We start from the raw sequence: 20,128 nt of genomic DNA on the forward strand, positions 1-20,128 counted from the left end.
AAACAATACATGTACGGAATAAATGATACCTTCCATTCATAATGACTGAAGTCGTCACAAGCATAAATAATTGTAATTAATAAAAAAACCAACCAAAACAAATGGTTTTCATATTTTTAATCGGTATAATGGTGATCGGCTTCAGATCGTCCTAAATGACTGCCCAATACATGTACACAGAAAAAAAAACTTCCATTTGTATGAATGATGTGAAAATCAACATTCGAATTTTAAATTTTCAATTCAGTTACACTCAGAACGTCGTCGCGCTTATTGCAACAACAATCATTTATATAAATACATATATTGTCCATCCGTTCTACCGTCGCTTCGATATCAACAGCGCAAAAAGATAATTTTTATTTGTGAGACTTAAATGGTTCATAATGTGATTAATTTAGATTGTTTCCCTATTCTACGTTTTCTTTTGTTTTACAGCTGTTTTCGATAGCGATCGTTCGTAAGTACTAATTTAACGTGTAACTTCTTCGAGTGTAGTTCCTTTCATTGTTTTAATTGATCGGTACAACTATTCTTTGAGACATCAAATTGTTATATGAAAAAAGTGGACAATAAAATTGTTTCATCAATTTACTTAAAAGTTAAAAGTTAATCAGAGTTGGACAATAAAATATTTGATTAAAGTTTAAAAAGAATTTAAAAATTCTTCAGTTTATTAATTGTTAAAGTAATGAGCTCTAGCACGTGAACGACATTAAAAATTTGTTATTATTTAAAATAAAAATATAATTGGTTGACACTGCTGTATAAAACGTCTTTAAGTACACATTTAACTTGTTTTTAAGTTAGTTTTGGTGTCACGTAGCAACATTTTTCGATACAAATAAAACGTACAAAAAATGACATCAGTAAGGTCACCAACATTGCAAGACGATCAGAAGTTCTCACTGATGAAGGTAGGCGTATTTTCCGTAGTTATATAAGTATACAATAACAATTACAACTAGGTTAAGGTATGCACAAGAATTTTCGATATTCATAAGTTATATCATTTGTTATCGACAGCAACATTTTTGTTAAAATTTATGAAGTAATAGACTTTCATTAATTTTGTTTGAAATACTTTGATCAAAAGAAGTAAAAGATTTAAGAATAATTTTGAGAAGTAAGACTACACCGGCAAAGATTAGTTAAAAACCAAACTGTCTTTCAAGAAACCGAAATTGTCTTTATAATGGTCAAACAAATAATGTCTTGTGTTGATTCTTTGGCATTAATTTGCAAATTACAAGGAAAATAACCATTATGGAGATACGAACAAGAAATGCGATATTATACATTACAATCAAATAATACGATCATTGAAGGCGTGACGAATTTTACGGAATCGATTTACTTTTGTCTGTTCTTGTAAATAAGAGTTGAGATTGAACAATGCCCAATTTGATTGTTTATTCTGGTGCGTTCACGATTCGGGATTCATTTCACCTTAGATTATTACTTTTTATTACTTTTAGTTGATATTATCAGAACATTTGGATGATTAAGTCTACTGACGACAGTGACACAGAACAAATAACAGCGTAGTTTAATATAAATTTCAATGTTATACCAAGTGCTATTCAGTTGATTAAATATAGAACGAATGAAAATACACAATCATCTTTGCTTTTGTTCGACTCTAACGAACAAATGCCGGCTTCAAAGTAGACTTACAAATTTGAATACACTGCAAACACTTATGGGTCTTACTTTATGTAACTGTTAGCTGTTTTTTTTTATATGAAAATGAAGGGAAATGTGTATTTCGGAACTTTTGAGATTTTCATTTTCCTTTGTGATAGCTATTGAGATCTGAGGATTTTTTTTAAGACACAGAGAAATGACATCTGAGTTTTTCGTCATTCTTTAACCATTGGTATAATATAATCTTTACGATGAATTTGTAGCCAAAATCCCAATATACATCTTAGGTCGTAAAACGAACGACAATATTTTAATAACTGCAAGAAATATCAGTATCTGAGATTCTACTGCTAATTTAAGGGTATCTTTTCTACATTAAAGGTAAATAAACCGGAAGCGTAACATTGAATCCATTACTCTTTTAGATATCAGTGAGTCGTTCATATTATCATCTCTCAGAGAATGATGTCACTAGTTCTACTCAATTCTCTACTGATTCTCTTCATCGATAACAGAGACGTACATATATTTTTCCGTCTAAAAGATTTGTAAATGTAATTGTGACAAAGGCATTGAATCGGTCACAGACTGCATTTACCATTCCGCTTGACCCCGCAATTTATTAATTTTGTTATTTTATTTAATTACTACCGATGCATATAAAAATGCATCCGACACTTTCATTTACAGCCCAACAAAAAAAAAATTAATTAATGGGCATAAATGAATGGATTTCCGAATTAAATTTAAAATTATTTATTTGGAAATTGAAACATGGAAACATTTCCATTAAAAATTCGTTTTCGTATAAAAAAATACTCTGAAAATCTGAATTAAACCTTGACGACCACAAAGCGCTCGAAGTGGACTATTTATTGGTTAATGTTTTAAGCTGTACAATTAAGCTGTATTAACATCATTTTAATGACCAAAATTAGAAAAAGGTAAAGTGTTTTTACAACTCTTTGTAAGAACCACAATCACCAGTGGTATTGGAACTAGTTCCATTAATATTACAAAGTTACATAGCCATAAACAGTGTCATTATATATCTTACTTCACACAAGCGGTCAAGTTTATTAAATTAAAATCAAAAACAATGTTATATCCATTCCCAATGAATATTTGTCGTCATAAATCAAACCACTGCACTTAAATATCGAAAAATACAAATTTCTCTGACGCAATCCTATCATGCAGAACATACCTGTAATATCAATGCAAGCAAACTCGTTTTCGCGTAACGATGCATTTTTAGCTTGACTTTTCAAAATCGTTAAAAATGAAAAACCATGCACAGAGAGGAAAAGACCTTGAACAAGTTACCTACTGTATAATAAACCAGCATTGTAATATATCTTAATTTCGAACGATTATCAATGACTTTGCGCATAAACATTATATATAAACTTAATATCAATGCTTTAAGATGGAAAAAATGAATAATTTTAAAAAAAAATAATTTTCTTTTAATCGCTTTACGTGTTATCAACACGCTCAACTATTCCATTTTCGTGAACAACACACTGAACTTAATGATCGCTTTAAGTGGCGAACTTGTTTATTGTTATGTAATTGGCTGTTCAGTCGTTAAATAATAAACAACTCTGAGACAACAATGTGCACGCTTGTGTGACTTTAAGTGGGCGAACTCAGGTAGATCTTACCATGCACCAATGTATGTACCAGTGTTTCGTAAATGTTTGTTCCTGATTTGAATTATTTAGATTGAACGAAGACAATAAATTAATGAACCGGTGTTCAAAATAAACTTTTGACAATGAAATGAAAGATTTCAGTGTGTCTGAATTTCGAACGCAATTTGTCTACCTGAAAATCGTGTAAACTTTAAAAATGAAATTCTGATAAATCACTCAACGAGTCGAACATATTCGAGAAAAGGAAGGACACACGGGTAAAAATGAAAGTCTCATAAGGTCGAAAAGCGTTTACTCACGGTCTCAAATCTATTGATAACGGGTTTTGAACTTTTCTTTTTACCACTGCAATTAGCTGTATAATCTGTCAACCTTTCATTAATCTTCAGCTCAGCCATAATTGGCTTTGTATGCTCCAAACATACAAGAAGTAAAAATTAAAATTGACTCGTAATTGTAACATCGGTACTCCTAAAAAGATTTTTCTAAAAAATAACATATAACGACCAATTTACGAGTTCTGATGTAAATAAATGGTGTAGAGGCGTTCGAATAGTGCACACTCTATTCAATTGAGTAGAGTTTGAACGAAAACTTTATTTCAATTCATTCTACAGTAAACATGCTAACGTACAGTGAGTATCATTCAAAAATCTGCACTATAAGTATGAAAGCAGTTCTCTATCAATTTATCGCTGCAGATTTTTGCTTGTAATCGTTCTGAATCGTTCATTGGATTAAAATTGCATCTTGTCAGATATGGAAGACATCAACTCAATGCATTACAATAATTTATAATTAATAATTATTAGCCAATATACTGAATAAAACTTAATGACTTACTTTTCAAATTGTGGATTTTAATTGACTGTTCACACCTATTATGCAGACCGGTAATTGCATTACTTTGATGTACCACATCGGCTTATCAATCACTAATATCTGTGGTTGAAAATATGTGCAATTTGTAATCCATGTATTCTATCAACGCACTTCAAGCATGAGTGGTACTCAAAATAGAGTACTGAAACTGGACAGTGTATCGAACAAATTTTGGCTCTGTAAAAAAATGTGGAAATATTTTTCATATTACTCTATTTGGCATCTGTCACTCGAAGCAATTTTGCTTGAAGTGCATTGATTCTATAGATTTGTGAGATCGGTCAGGAATTTCCCTGTTACGTTACATATATGCAATAGGCCGAAAACACACGAGCAATTTTGCTTTGCTGAGATTGAAAATTATGTTGCGTCTTTCATTGTTTTAAGTATGCTACAAATCGGGTTACAATGGAAAACGCAGCATATTTCGAACTCAGCTACTCGCTTAAAGCTCTCTGAGAGAAGTTGCTGTTGATATTCTAACGAAATTGAAATTGTTTTAAGGCGAGAATTGTATTTAGACAGGAGATAATTAATGGGACAATTATACATAAAATCCTTGTGGACAGCAATTGAGTTCCAAACAATTTTTTTTTTTAATTTTTTATCGATGGAAAACCTAATTATAAGACACTTGGTCTCGTATCATATGCCAAAAAAAGTTAAAACTTTTTTTATAAATCATTTTGAAAGTCACTGAAAACACGAAAATTCGAATCGAAATACAAAAATTTTTGATGACATACTGTATTTCTATTCGAATTTTCATGTTTTTAGTGACTTTTAAAATGATTTATAAAAAAAGTTTTTACTTTTTTTGGCATATGATACGAGACAAAGTGTCTTATAATTAGGTTCTCCATCGATAAAAAAAAAATTGTTTGGAACTTAATTGTTATCAACTAAATCCCCACCAACCCAACCATACAACAATGTTTTTGTAACTTTGTCCTGATTTTCTTTATTATTTTTTTTTCGACACTGCATCTAATTGTTTTCGAATTTTTCTATGTCTTTACAATACTAGTTAACAGATAATACGGCGTACAATAAATCGACTGAGGCTTCATTAAGTTCATCAAATCCAATCTGAACATCACTCAAAATACGTTTAGCCCATAAAACAAAGTTATTTTGTTTTTCAGAAATAATTACAGAAATTAACTTTTATTTTTCAGTTTCGACGTGCTGTCGCTGATGTTACGAAACCGGAACATGACGATTTTTTTCTAATTAGGTGGTTAAATGGTAATTTCTTTCCGTTTAAAGGTTCGCATTGTATAACAGCCACCATTAAATGCTTTTTCTAGCAAGAAATTGGGACATTGAAAAAGCTGAAAAAATGTTCAGAGATGTAAGTTTAGAGATGGCATTAGAATAGTTCGTTATATGCGTGACGAGACTGAAGGTGTTCTTTAACATTAGGTTCAAGAACACTTTTTTTCTTGTCTACTTATTTAAATAATAATAAATAAATGCAACGAAAGTAGGTTTCGGCACTGGATCGTGTAAATTGACATTTTTCAAATCAGAGTTTCCTGGAGAGTAATCGAACCGATCGATCAAACCGACATAAATAATTTTAATTACTATTGAGATGGCCAAATGGAGCCATTTTATTGAGAAAGTAATGAAGATTCAAATTGAGTTTTCTTCGGCTGCAGTGGACCATTTCTCTTTACCTTATGTATAGTTGCCTTGTTCACCGAATTGGTTGGTCTCTTTTTCAAGGAGAGGAAACTGCGTCAAGAGCTCTAATCCATTCCACCTAAAGATTTAAATTTATTTTTATGCAGAGCATAAAATGGCGTGAACGATGGGGCGTCGATGACATTGTCAATTGGAAAGTACCTCAACCAATAGTCGATTATTGTCCACACGGTCTATCCGGTTTTGACAAAGACGGAAGTCCAATTATTATAATACCATTTGCCGGTATGGATATGTGGGGAACTTTGCATACCGTATCGAGAGCTGATTACATACGTGCAACAATACAGAATTTGGAGCATTATATGAAAATCGGATATGAACAAAGTAAAACTCATGGACCATCAGCTAGGCAGTTTGTGATTATATTTGATATGGAAGGGTTTATTGTTAAACAGTACACATGGAGACCAGGTATGCTAAGTTGAATAATGTATCCAAAACCCGAATTGATATTCGTTCTTTTGGAATAATAAAATTTCGATAAGAAAGAGACTACATAACAATACTTATGTCATTTCAGCCGCAGAGGTAGTTATTTCGCTAATTAAGATGTACGAGGCAAACTATCCCGAAATTCTAAAATGTTGTTATATTATCAACGGTAATTAAGTGCTTAATTAGCCATTCAACGATGACCTTTAGATGATCGACAATTTGATTTATCTTTGTACAGTACCGAGAGTGTTTGCATTTGTCTACAATATCGTCAAAAATTTCCTAGACGATTACACACTGAGCAAAATATTCATTTTCAAGAATGAGTCGAAGAAATGGCTACCTAAACTGTTATTGCACGTCGACGAGTCTCAATTACCGAAGTATTTTGGAGGACAAATGACTGATAGCGATGGTAATCCAAAGTGTTTGTCAAAGGTAAAATATTTGAACTATTTTTTTTTACATTCTGTTTGCTTAAAATCAACGTAATTTTCAAGATTTGTTGGGGTGGCAAAGTTCCAGAGGAACTGTACACTGATAAAAATGATAGTCTGGCAAAGAACGAAGACTTTGTTGAAACAACAATAAAGAAAGGTGGAAAAATTAAACTAGAGCTGAAATGTGATGACGACGAGTACCTGTTAAAGTAAGTACGAATGAAAAACGGTTTGTCTTGAGCCTATAGAGTCAACCATTTGTGCTAAGAACTGGAAGGAATTCTTTTTAAAAAATCTACCTACTATGCCATGGTGGCCCCCAAGAAAAAAAGTTTTTCAAAGGTGCAGTTCAGGTGGGCTGATTTTCCTGTATCCCCAGAGGTCTCTTCACTTTACCTTTTTGAAAAACGCTTGATGATCATCGTAAAAAGTCATACAAAGTTCTAAAAAATGAAACTTTAAAATCAGTCATCTGTTCTCTTAAGGTCCCAAGAATTCAAGTTTTGTGGGTAACCTTTCGAAAAACATTCTCTCGCTTGAGATCCACCGTGTATGGAAATAACTCACGAACAATTCATTGTAATTCAACGTCTACTGTTATCGGAATAAATCCACGTTCTAGTCACTAACAAACTCTATTTTCATTAACTAACACAATGCGTGTTGCGTGAGTTCAAGTCGAGGTTCATGTGTTGACAGCAGCACTTCTTGAATTTTGTCAAGATCAAACTAACACTTAAATTTTTGAGTATCAACATTATGGACTTCCGACTTCGGCATTTGATTTTGTCAACAAAAATCGCAGGCTAAACTTTTAATGACTTCGACATTCAACAATTACAGTCAAAAAATCTCAATTTTACACATTCACTCGTTTCATCACTTTATTGTCATTATTATGACAATATAGCGAAACAGCTGAATCTTCCTTGATTTAGTGTGAAGAGTGATAGCACTCAAAATTCCCAATTTTCAGATTTAGCGGCTTTAGGTGACTTTCCTGTAAGTGACATGAAAGTCGTCGGATTATTCACAAATCAACTTTCAAATTGATTGAACACAGATTTTTCCGACCCCCCTGAAATAAGAAAGTTACAGAACTCAAAACACATGCACAACTAGAAAATTCTGTAAGAAAATGTTAGTCGACTTCCATGATTCTTTATGGTTCTAGAGCACATGAAAGTCGACTAAAGTCGAAACACTTTCGAGTTCTGTAACTTTCTTATTTCAGGGGGGTCGGAAAAATCTGTGTTCAATCAATTTGAAAGTTGATTTGTAAATAATCCGTCAACTTTCATGTCCCTTACAGGAAAGTCACTTAAAGCAGCTAAATCTGAACTAGAACCATAAAATCATGATAATCTATGATGTTATCTCCTTTTCTGATTTCGACTTCCATGATTCTTTATGGTTCTAGTGCACATGAAAGTCGAGTCGTCTCTTTCATTCATTAACACAAGGTTAACGTCGTCTGCTTCAACGCAGACGCATGTGTACGTAGGATCACTTGCATCGAAATGTTGGAGTGGATCCTGTGCAGATCAATCGTTGCGTCCTTTCACAGGACGTTTGGAATCACTGAAAATACCCCCATCTGAAATGCCTATAAATAGGGAGCTAAATTCAGAGATAAACAAAACAAAATAACAAACAGAGCTTTTACTCTTCCCCACCCACTCATGGTTCACGTTGAGTGAATTTAACGAAGAAAACAGAGCTGTTTCGACCTCGGGACTCAGTGGCGGTCTGAGGCTAGCGTGATCTAGCCATCATCAGTTGTTTCCACTGATCCCTTCCCAAGACAGCAGTAAAACTTTCAAATGAACTTGTGTTCGAAAGTTTACAATGAAAACACTTTACAATCTCTTGATCGAAATTTTGGACACAAACAGAAAGCTACTTCGAAGAATCCCCCAGCGTAGCAAAACATAGCAGTAAAAATTCAGTCAACACTCAAGCAACAAGCATATCAACAGTCGACTACCATTTTCTTACAGAATTTTCTAGTTGTGCATGTGTTTTGAGTTCTGTAACTTTCTTATTTCAGGGGGGTCGGAAAAATCTGTGTTCAATCAATTTGAAAGTTGATTTGTGAATAATCCGACGACTTTCATGTCACTTACAGGAAAGTCACCTAACGCCGCTAAATCTGAACTAGAACCATAAATAATCATGATAATCTCTGATGATATCTCCTTTTCTGAAATTATTTTCTCAACTGTTTTATTTGTTTTATATCCAGCACCCATTTTTAATCTTTCTATGGCAAACCAAATACCCACCTAATACAATTTATTGAAGGGCGAATTCAGTTGCCGTCTATAATTTGGTCCTGTAAATTTAAATTGAGTTGAGATCTTGGATGAAACTGAACCGAATTAAAAAAAAATTGTGGTCAGCCTAAATATTCGTGATGGCACAAATATTTGTATTACAACGAAAAACTGAACGAATTTCAAAAAATTTTGTGATAGCACAAACAATTTGTGTCAGCACAAAAATTGGCACTATCTTAAACGGGGTAATTTTTCCGATCGACAATGTTTTTTATGAAAATTTCAGATGGGAATTCAGAACTATCGATCACGACATTCGATTCGGAATCACACGGGTAAACAATCAAACCGGCGACGAGAATATTGAAATTCCATTGCAGCGTGTAGCCTCACATCAGCTGGACGAAGAGGGGTTTATCACTTGTCAGAAGGATTGTACATGTAATGCTCAAAACCATTCACAATATTCTTCGGCTAATGATTTCGTTTTACCCATTAGATCATGTCTTGTTCGATAACTCCTACAGCTACTTTAAAGGAAAGCGAATTCGTTATTCAATATCTCTAGTGAAGCAACAAAATGTTGCCGATCTTGAAGAAGCTGCCGATAAAATTACCAACAACTAAATGGATGGGATTTTCATAAATAAAGAAACAAAAAAAAATTTACAATTGGTGTTAGAAGCAATTGGGCATTTCAGTGTATTGTGTGTAACTTTTGGGTGATTATATTTGATGAGTTAGAGACTGTCGTTATTTTTTAAATAAATTTTTCGATTGTGCGTTTTGTTTTTGAATGATGATGGACCACTTACCTTAGCGACCCACATTTCCATTGATGTTGAGATAACGTTTTCGCCAAACAACAAACCAGACCATTTCAATGATAACTACGAGATATAATTCGACAATATCCGGACAACAAACCATGTTGGTCACCAAACATTGCACAGATTAAAAGCAATTAACAAATATTACTACACGCACATCGGGCCAATCAAAGACAACGTATACGAATAAAAGAGCATTCAGGAACATCCGAATTTTATCCAGAGAGATTGCAACGGTCACGCCATAGAAGAATCGATTGTGTATGTATTCATGTGATAACGGTTGGTGCCGAACGTCCGGTGAACTTTGGCAACTCAGATATTTGCAGTGCAATTTGAATTAGCGGCTCAAGCATTTCGCTGGCCAGACCCAAAACGTTATCCTTTTCGTACGAATCGATGTACAATCTGACGGTTGCACCAGAGCTGCCAGTACCACTTAAGCGCATAACAATTCTGCTACCATCGTCGAAGACGATGCGAAGTCCCTGTGTAACACCCAATCGTTGTTGAAATGTGTGAAATAATTCAAATGATCGTTCATCGAACCTGTTTTGTAGACACCGACTTGTCGACGGGGTCAGTGTAACTGAAATTGTCGGCCACTTTCACCTTGTACGTTTTACCACCGAAAGAAAATTCTTTGCCGGTGAACGATGGGTCTGTGATGGTTTTTTCCATTTTGTCCATCATTTCGTTGCATGGTTCTAGGCCGCACTCCTCGTAGTCGTATCTGAAGGACACAAAAAAGTGTCACCAATCAGTCGCCAAGGCAGCATGACAATCTAACGTGTGTTACCTAGTGAAGTAGTTTCGTCCGTACTCCTTCCAATGTGCAGTCAGGATATCCTTGATGCCCTTGCCAGTGTGTTGCATTATTGAAATCCAAGCTAAGACAGCCCAAATGCCATCCTTTTCCCGTATATGATTGGATCCCGTACTGAAATTGAATTTGTGAGCAACGAACCTCAAAATTAAAATAAAACGCGAACACCTCACCCGAAACTTTCTTCGCCGCAAAGACACAATCGACCAGCGTCCATTAAATTTCCGAAGTACTTCCAACCCGTTGGCACTTCAAAGATATCTTTACCTTTCTTTACGGCTACAAGATCAACAGCCGACGCAGTTGGCATACTTCTGGCGAATCCTTGAATTCCGTTTTTCTTAAAGTACGGAATACATTCCAAATAATGAGCAATAACAGCCAATGAGTCACTGGGAGTGACGAAAAACGCCTTTTCACCGATGATCATGTTACGGTCCTGAAACAAATTTGTAATTTGAGATAAGTCAACGGTATTATGGAAAAGTGTGTTGTCCACTCTTACTCCATCGCCATCGAACGCAGCACCTAAATCATAGTCTCCTTGCCTTACGGCATCGACTAATTCTTTGGCATAGGTCAAATTGGGATCTGGATGGGCACCACCGAAATCTGGTAACGGAATAGTTCTAACGACATTGTCTGGCTTGGCGCCCAGACAATTGACAAAGATCTCATTTACATAGGAACCGGTAACTGTAAGAACATTTTTTTTAGTGGTATTGAGGCGTTACATTAGTCTGTGGCTTGTATTACCTCCGTTCATCGAATCAATTCGCATTTTCATGGGTTTACCAGTAACGAACGTTTTCAGTTTGTCGAAATCGAAAATTTCTTTCATCAGATCCACATAATTTTTCACAGAATCTAGGATTTCAACCGTAAACGGCTTGTCGTTGACCTACGATTTCGAACATGAAAATGGAAACGGTTTTTTTTTTACAAAAGAAAACAATTTCATTTACCACAAACTTATTGGTTCCAATTTTCGAAATATCGATCGACAATCCGTCCACGATCTTGTATTCCGTTATGGCTGTCGACAGTTGATAGATTTTGTTGGTAACTTGATCCGGTGCCGGACCACCATTCTCACAATTGAATTTTATTCCGAAATCGTTCTCTGGACCACCAGGGTTATGCGATGCCGTCAAAACGATGCCACCTTTTTTTTAAATAATAATTTTCATTAGAACGGATCTAACGAATTAGACGCATAACGAATAACCTTACCGAGAGCTTTATTCGATCGAATTATGCTTGACACAGCTGGTGTCGATAGAATTCCATTCTGTCCCACTAACTGCAATTGAGAAATTTCATGGTTAACTGGTTGCGGTTGGATTCATTTAATATTCTGTGTCACATCGAATTACTATTTGAATTGAGCCTAGCCGATATTTCTGACGCGATTCAACTAAAGTAAACATTAACAAACGCCCGAGAAGTTGTAAACCATTTGGCCTGAATTGGTTGTAAACATTATCAGAATGAATGCAAAACAAATAAACTTCGAAGTAAACAAAATTTATGATTGAAATGACTAGAAAAAACTGTCGACATTAAGAAGACATTTTTCTTCTCTAATGTCGAGCTGATAAGCTAGATGGTTAGGTCTGATCACTGGATAATCAACTTGAAACAGAGTCATTTAATTTCATTTATTAAAGCTATTGAGTCATATTTTCTGTTTAGGTAATAGTCTAGTCATGCACTGTCTCGTATACCATTGAATAGGATTAACAAGATTTGATTTATCAACATTTTCCCACAGTTTATGAGGTCAAATTCTGTAAACATTGGTGAGCGTAAAAAAATGATTATTTACCAAGGTTGATACACCATTTGCCGCACATATTCTAATGATTAGCTCGGTTGCTTCTTTGCAAAAGTATCTGCCATCGCCGCCGACAACCAGAGTGCTGCCACCAATCGAACTTAGATTCGAATCCAGAATGCATTGCACAAAGTTTTCGGTGTAGTTCGGTTCAAGGAAGACTTTCACCTGAAAATCATTTTTCAAAATATTATAAGTGCACACAAACTTGACGGTGTCTAGTACGGAAAGTTACAAACTCTGAACTTTATTAGTTCATCAAATCCAAATAAAATCAAAATAATGATGACAATGCAGGTCAAATAGCGATTAAGATTATCTAAATACATTCAGTGAGATAAGGAAGTACACAGTCGGAGAAATATAGTTTTTTAGAGACATCGTCATTTCTCTAATTCTCTTATTTAATTCCCATTTGAAAGAACATGCGAAATGAGAGAATACAGAAAAACGATGAAAACGATGGTGTCTCTTAAAATCCTGAAATCTATTTTTCTCCAACTGTATAGCACAAATAGGCAAAAAAAATCCGTAAAGATTAGGGTTTACCTTCTTTCTTAGACCACTAGTTCCAGGCTTTTGCCCTTCGAATGGTTTTGTAGAAATCGTATTCACAGTGATTGCCATTTCAAGGATTTTCTTTCTATTTTTTAACCGATCAACAAATACGACACAAACTATACCGAGTGATTTTTTTACCGCACTGAATCTACAACTACTGCCTATAGTGGCCAGGCAACTCGTAGTGCAAGTAGATGATAGTATTACATAGACTTTCACAGATCCAAAAATTCGTATGAAAGTCGGCTGAAGGTCACCCTGCTGATTATCAACTCGTATCAAAACATTGACATAACCTCACACAAGATGTAAACTGTTCAATCGTTCGGAATACACTAAAATGTCTTCATTCAACGACAGGCTCATTTTCAGATAAGTTTGATTATATTTTCATAAAAACTTCGCACTGTTTTTCATAGCTAAAATTACACTGATTTCGATATTTGAACAGAAAACACAAAATTGTTGTGACATTTCCTGTGATTGCAATGCTGCAGTGCTGAAAGCACTGTAGTGAAACAGTATTGTCATTTTTCGTTCATAGAATATTTCGCAGATTCTATGTTGTAAGGTACCATTCCTATAATAAGATTTAATTGGGAAAACCAAGCAAGAATAAACTTAAATCAAATAAATTTTGTAAATTTTTCGGTTCCAAAAGTGGACACTAAATTCCATTCAATTCCAAAATTCCATGGTTTTAGAGGTGACAATAACAAAACAGAAATGCAAATAATAGTATATTAAAGTTCACTTGAAACATGTAAAATCAAAGCACCTAGCAGGGTAATAGAGGTTTTTACACGTCAAATAGAGTAGTATTTTGATACCAATAATACCATTAGCAGCCTTAATGGTAATTTTGCAATGACATTAACAGAAAAAAAGGTATGGAAATATTCGCATCCTTCGATTAAAGACTACTCTATTTTTTTCTATTACCCTGCTAGGTGCTTTGGTAAAATCCATTACATAACTGGGGATAAAAATAAAAAGTCTAGTTTTCGTGTGTCTGTTTACTTCGGCTTCGCCTCTGATCAACAAAATACACATGAGAACTCTACTTTTCATCTTCCCCTGTTAATGTAAAATGAGAGTATCACCAGATCGGGCATTTCATGTTGATTTTAATGGAACAATTCAATTTCACCGACCCATACCAAACGGAAGAGTTTTTATCCTTTCAAGTCTCACAGAAAAAGGAAAAAGTTGAAAATAAAATATTTTTCAACATTTTCCTAATGTAAAATGGAACTGTTAACGACCTCTGTCGCACATGAGCAGAGTATCACCTGATCGAGCATTTCATGCTGATTTTAATGGAACAATTCAATTTCACCGACCCATACCAAACGGAAGAGTTATTATCCGTTCAAGTCGCACAGATATTGTAGGAAAAAGTTGGAAAAACAAATTCAACATTTTTCTACTGCAAAATGCATTCAATCAGAAAGTACTTTTTGTACATTGATAGTGTACCTTATGCAGCCAGTCCGGCCCTGGGTTACAATGTAACGTAATTTTTTTTTATAAAAAGGAAAGGAATTTTAGAAAATTTCTCGTCGTTAGATTAGAATCAAATCATTTTGCTGTTAATGATGTGAATTACGCTTCCGTTAGATTGTAATTTTTGTTTATCAAAACATCGAGCACAAATCGTTTAAAATTTTTTTCCGTTGGTTGCTCTAAGAAGTTGATCCGCTCTTAGCACATAGCACGCTAATTGCCATCATTATACTCCAACGGTCGGACCATACAAACTCACAAATTTATTCTTTTTAAAGTTTTAATTCCTTCAAGAAATCAATTACATCGACGACTTCATCGTTAGATATTTTATAGTCTTTAGTCAAACTATTCAGATTCTTTGCTGCGGCTTCAAAACTGCTCTTCCAAACCGGCAAACCGTCGAGTGCAGAATCATTGCTGCAGTACAGTACCTCGTTCACATCCTCGTCCAATTTATACGCACAAATCGAGCGGAATGATTGTCGCAATTCGATCAAAACTTGTTCACGAAGCTTATCGTCTCGACACACCAAGTTCAGGATAAAGATGCCTGAAAATGAACGACAACGATTCGATATTAAAGTTTCAATTGTGCATGTATCACCAACAAGTTACCTTTCTCTCCGATGCATTTCTTTACATTGTCCATGACTGATTTATCCAAGAACACTCTGGGCGGACAGCTCATACCGAGTGAAGTGTCTTTACTGTCAACGTCAAACAATATCGCCTTGTATGATTGTCCATTATCTGCGGCTTTTGTTAGAAATTTCAGACCATCTTCGATGACCACGTCCATGCGATCGTCGACCACCAGACCAAAATAGTTTGTTGCCACTTGAAGCATAGCCGGATCTATATCAACAGCAGTGACGAAAGCTTTTTTGATGCACGAATGTAAAAACATGCAGAGTCCACCTCCACCTAAGCCAATTACAGCCACATCCATCCTATGGTCTTTGGACTTCTGATTTTGATATGCAATTAAATTAACGCCAAGGGTCATATACACATGATGTTGGCATGCCAAGTAGTTCGGATCGATAATTTTCCGTTGGCCGTTTTTCGTTTTGGTTATTGTGACCAAAGCCTCCGATTGTATGACAAATTGGTTGCTTAGGAAGACCAGACGACGAAAGATTTTCTTATCTTGGCCGGTTATTTCTTCAACAATAAAATCGCCGGACATGTCACTTCGACCTTTGTAGATAGTCTCACGGTTTCCCACCTCGGAGCCAAGAGACAGATAGGGAATCTGTTCCTGCATACCTTTTGGGGCTAAATTCAGAAGCGATGCGGAAAGCTCGGATTTAACATCGTCCCTACACGAATGGATCGGTGGAGGATTAGTCATCCGTTAATAGTCATTGTAATTCTGACGATCTTACCATGTTGTATAAATCTGGCCACGATGCATCGATACGATAGCTAGGCGCTCATACTGAGCCGACAGAAGAAGTTTTTTTCGCCCTTGTGGAGTTGAAAAAATCCATTCCGTTTCACTGTTAAATTGGTGAATGTCAAGGATTGTCGACAGGTTGTGAAAGTTTATTTCTAAGATTACGAAGACGACTCACCGTCCTTGAGGAACGATAAAAACGGCAAATTTTCCGTTGCTCGTTTTGAGTTTTTGGTCCAGAATATGTACAGTAAAGCGTGGTATTTGATCACTCGGCTGAAACAGATCCATCGACACCTCGTCCATATCTGATGGAAGACAATTAGAATGAAAAGGAATTCAAAAGGAAAAAAGTAATCTAAAATTTACCGGCAATGCTTCCTCTGTGGAGACCGTTACATACCATCGTCTGGTCAATTAATGATCGAAATTGATATAAAATGCAACCGAGATATTTAATGAAAGTATTTACCGCTTTTTGCACTGCTAACGTTGCGTCGACAACTTCATTTGCTTGCTGGACTCGACACATTTTGTCACCACTCATGCATACCTCCAGCACAGGAAATGGAAGTTTTCCAAACTTTGTTGCAATGACAATGAACACGGGCATTGATGTACCTGGAACAGCAGCAATTTGGTTTAAATTTGTAACAATCACACTCAGCTCTATCAGGAACAGAAATTTAAGAAGGGATAATCCTCGACAACGTTGTAGGGTCTAGGATAAAATTACCAGAAAGTGTAGAACATGTACACTACATGGATAAATGCGCCATTCGTCGGGGGAGAATCTAAGATCTAAGTAAACAAGTGTTCACGATCCACTTACCATCGTTACTGGATTCAGCCGTTTTTTGTTCAGCCTCTACAGCCCGAACCACACGAAACATCCAATTATTTTTCGGAAAGAAATCGACCAGCTCGCGAATGATATGCTCTTGTAGCAGACTTATACAAACATACCGACCACCGATCCGAAGAACTCGACTGATTTCACTCAAGTACTTTTCGGCGGTTTCCTTTACTTCATTTGTGTCTTCTGTCATCAATGCATCCAGGGTTCCTGTCGGGATTGAAAAACAAATGATTGGCTCAGTTGACATTCACGGAGTTGGGCATGGTGCAGATGATTAGAGTTTAGAATTTAGAATTTAGAAGGCAGAAACAATGTGATGTATGTATGGTCACCACAGGAAATTTGCTATGTTGTATCACGTCTCACCTTTATCTAAAACAACTGAGAACTTATCTTTGGCAAACGACATATTGCAAGCATCCATTTGAAGAAATTGCATGTCTGGACGATCGGTCTTATTTTTGCTGATCATTTGATTGATAACCAATTGGGAAATGTCAATGTTCATGATTTGTCTGAATGTAATAAAATGGAATGTAGATCCATTCAAAGATCGTTATAACCGCGTAAACCCGTGCAATATGTTGTTCATATACGTACCTGTGACCGACATCATACAAATCCATGCTCAATCTGGAATTACCGCAGCCAATGTTCAAGATTTCATCTTTGGATTTGATGTATTTGTGTAAATGGCCGCATAGTTCTGGATACTCTCCGTACCTAAAGATATCAGTTTTCCGTATAATGAAAACTCGTATCGTACAGACTTTCTTCGTCCTCCTCCTTAGTGGAACGAAACTTTGATCACACACTCACCATTCAAATGCTTTTCCACCACGTTTTTGAAAGAAAGAATCCCAATAATCTTTTTGACTAAAGTCTTGATGGCTCTTCGGCAAGATATTCATATTTCGATCCGGAAATTGAATCTTTTTCTGTTAATAACTTTGCTCACCAGAAATTACTTAGAAATATCTTCGATAAACACGATAGAAAAATAATAAATAAAGCAGATACAGGTATATAATGACATTTCCTTTGACAGTCTGTGCAGTGTTGACGGATATTTCAGAAAAAAGTGTTTGGACCAAAGTATGTATATACACGATATGTACCGTATGTACCTTGGTTTGGACCAAGGCTGTATACTTTGGGGAGGTCAGAGGTCACGCAGATACAGATACGCGGGTTACACACCACAGTTGATGATAAAATGGCCGATTTCATACAAAAATTCACCTACTCTGATGATTCTCGTCGTCTTGATGATGTGGTGAATTTTTTTACATGTAAAATCATCAAAAGTGGTGTGTTCCCGCGTATCTAATAAAATGGCGGTCTGCGTGACCTCCTCAAAGTATACAGCCTTGGTTTGGACGACGAAAGTTTTGTGAGCTCTGTGTGAGCTGCGCTAATACGCAGTACCGGACTGGCTCAAAAAAGCCCATCGGGGCCTCATGCAACTCAATTTAAAAAGGCCCACAAATTAAAAATTCTCATACAAAAATCCAAAAGGCCCATCGGGAATCCCCCGAATTCACCGTATGGCCAGTCCGGGTCTGACTAATACGTTTGTTCCAAGTAACTGTAAACACGAATTTTCACTCGCCGAACGAACACGATTTCATCCCTATTTTTGTATAAATATTGATGAGTAATTTGACAATTCGTATGGCATTTAAAGAAACCTTGGGTCTGTTCCATCTTACTGTACAAAAGAATTTTGACAGGCCGAAAACAACCGACCGACACACACAGAAGCAAACATAACTGCAACTTAAACAAATTCTTTAATTAAAACTTCAAAGTGAGGTGGTGTTTGCTTCTCCGTGGATGACGATTGACATTTTCAATGACGTTACATATGGAACGATAAGGATACGTGTACTGAGTCAATGCAGCATGTCTATAAATCTGTTAGGGTTATGGCTTATAAGAAACTTAGAATCTTTGAAGAGAACGTGAACTTCTTTGCGCCACGTACACTATTATCGGACAAAAAAAAAACCGTAAAGGGTGAAGGTGACGCAAGATCTTTACATGACTTTTTTAAAAGTTCAGATTGCCTCATCTGTGAAGATACAAGGACTTGCGTTCTTTTCACCCCGTGTTTTTCCCCTGATGTATATTAATCAAGGTGTTGTGGTGTGATATGATATAGTATACTGGTTTTTCACTTTTCTGCCCGCTCTACCTCCGATAACCGCTGTATGAATCATTTCAAATGTTGAAACGGCGAATAACCACAATATTGAGCTAGATAGATTAACCATAATTATTTTATTTGAATTATTTTTAAAGGTAACATTTCGGTTTATTTTCACAGATGAAATAAGCTAAGCTGTTGCAATCAAAGTCATTCCATTTCAGGCTCTCTGCTCCAAATAAAACAATGCAATGTTCCGTGCCATTTTTGTTGTCAGGTCGAAGCGGTGCAAAATTTGCATACGTAATCACATCGCCTGTAGTGAACCAATTGAAAATTCCTTCATTAGCAAGATCCGTCCCAGCCGTCCAAAAACTTTTACTCTGCAGATCTAAATATAACGGTCAGACGTTATTCATAAAGATTACCCTATCCTAAATTTACCCAAATCATGTATTAGTCCTTCAACATACTTTTGTTCCACTTCTGTCTCAATGGATGCTAATTGGCCACCACAGTCGAGGCAAGACAAATGGGCATTGAACCAAGTCATCTGTGACAATAAATCGCTTAATCGAATTTAATTTCACTAAATTGATTGAACTGACCTTCGCAAAGTATTGTATTTTGAATTCCTTATTGAGTAACTGAACTGGTGCATTTTGCCCAAATGTTAAAGTTACATTGAGGACGATAAAAAGCAGGACAAGTGATTTTAGGCACACCATCAAAATTGCTCGTTTTAACTAATTGCCAAAAACGTTTGTCTCACTGTGAATTTATAGACAAATTGGACCTACATTTTATACAATCAGATTAGAGAACGAATATACAATAAAGCTAAATTTAATTATATTGCCATGAGAAACGTTTTTTTTGCGCATTTATTTACCTTGTAAAGATAAAACGCACCTAAAAGAAAGATCGTCAGACTTTTTTTAGATTTATCAGATAGGGAGATCATTTCTGAACAAAGGATAACCTCCGTTGGCCTGTAGACTCTACAGTGTAGAGGCGTCACAATTTTTTTTCTTCTGTACTTCGTTCTTTGCGTTCACTTGCGATACGAAATATCCAAGGTGGATATATAGTTTGGAGGTAATT

General features: G+C 35.7%; 4 protein-coding genes across 4 annotated transcripts; 1 reads left to right on the forward strand and 3 right to left on the reverse strand.

Moving 5' to 3' along the window:
• The first annotated feature begins 132 nt into the window (after positions 1–132).
• Positions 133–9,833, forward strand: LOC119076971 (SEC14-like protein 2). The gene is made up of 9 exons (XM_037184067.1): positions 133–917; positions 5,366–5,435; positions 5,498–5,541; positions 5,984–6,311; positions 6,421–6,501; positions 6,574–6,773; positions 6,836–6,984; positions 9,341–9,495; positions 9,554–9,833. Exons 1-9 carry the CDS (start codon positions 861–863, stop codon positions 9,679–9,681), a joined length of 1,212 nt encoding a protein of 403 aa, XP_037039962.1. The 5' UTR covers positions 133–860; the 3' UTR covers positions 9,682–9,833.
• Positions 9,834–9,932: 99 nt separating this feature from the next.
• LOC119076429 (phosphoglucomutase) lies at positions 9,933–13,606 on the reverse strand. The gene is made up of 10 exons (XM_037183178.1): positions 13,097–13,606; positions 12,539–12,715; positions 11,944–12,013; positions 11,676–11,875; positions 11,467–11,611; positions 11,216–11,406; positions 10,884–11,149; positions 10,684–10,824; positions 10,434–10,617; positions 9,933–10,372 (listed from the first exon to the last, which is right to left on the reverse strand). The coding sequence occupies exons 1-10, from the start codon at positions 13,172–13,174 to the stop codon at positions 10,154–10,156; spliced, it is 1,671 nt and encodes a 556-aa protein (XP_037039073.1). The 5' UTR covers positions 13,175–13,606; the 3' UTR covers positions 9,933–10,153.
• Positions 13,607–14,876: 1,270 nt separating this feature from the next.
• On the reverse strand, positions 14,877–17,933 carry LOC119076229 (eEF1A lysine and N-terminal methyltransferase homolog). Its single transcript, XM_037182891.1, has 10 exons — positions 17,695–17,933; positions 17,476–17,598; positions 17,242–17,390; positions 16,849–17,082; positions 16,489–16,637; positions 16,386–16,425; positions 16,195–16,324; positions 16,006–16,119; positions 15,233–15,939; positions 14,877–15,167 (listed from the first exon to the last, which is right to left on the reverse strand). Exons 1-10 carry the CDS (start codon positions 17,784–17,786, stop codon positions 14,887–14,889), a joined length of 2,019 nt encoding a protein of 672 aa, XP_037038786.1. The 5' UTR covers positions 17,787–17,933; the 3' UTR covers positions 14,877–14,886.
• A 1,237-nt stretch (positions 17,934–19,170) lies between these two features.
• Positions 19,171–19,783, reverse strand: LOC119078046 (C-type lectin 37Da-like). Its single transcript, XM_037185463.1, has 3 exons — positions 19,633–19,783; positions 19,469–19,577; positions 19,171–19,415 (listed from the first exon to the last, which is right to left on the reverse strand). The coding sequence occupies exons 1-3, from the start codon at positions 19,750–19,752 to the stop codon at positions 19,174–19,176; spliced, it is 471 nt and encodes a 156-aa protein (XP_037041358.1). The 5' UTR covers positions 19,753–19,783; the 3' UTR covers positions 19,171–19,173.
• Between the last annotated feature and the right edge of the window lie 345 nt (positions 19,784–20,128).

The sequence above is a fragment of the Bradysia coprophila genome, chromosome III (genome assembly GCF_014529535.1).
Source record: "Bradysia coprophila strain Holo2 chromosome III, BU_Bcop_v1, whole genome shotgun sequence".
NCBI classification, from domain to species: Eukaryota; Metazoa; Arthropoda; class Insecta; order Diptera; family Sciaridae; genus Bradysia; species Bradysia coprophila.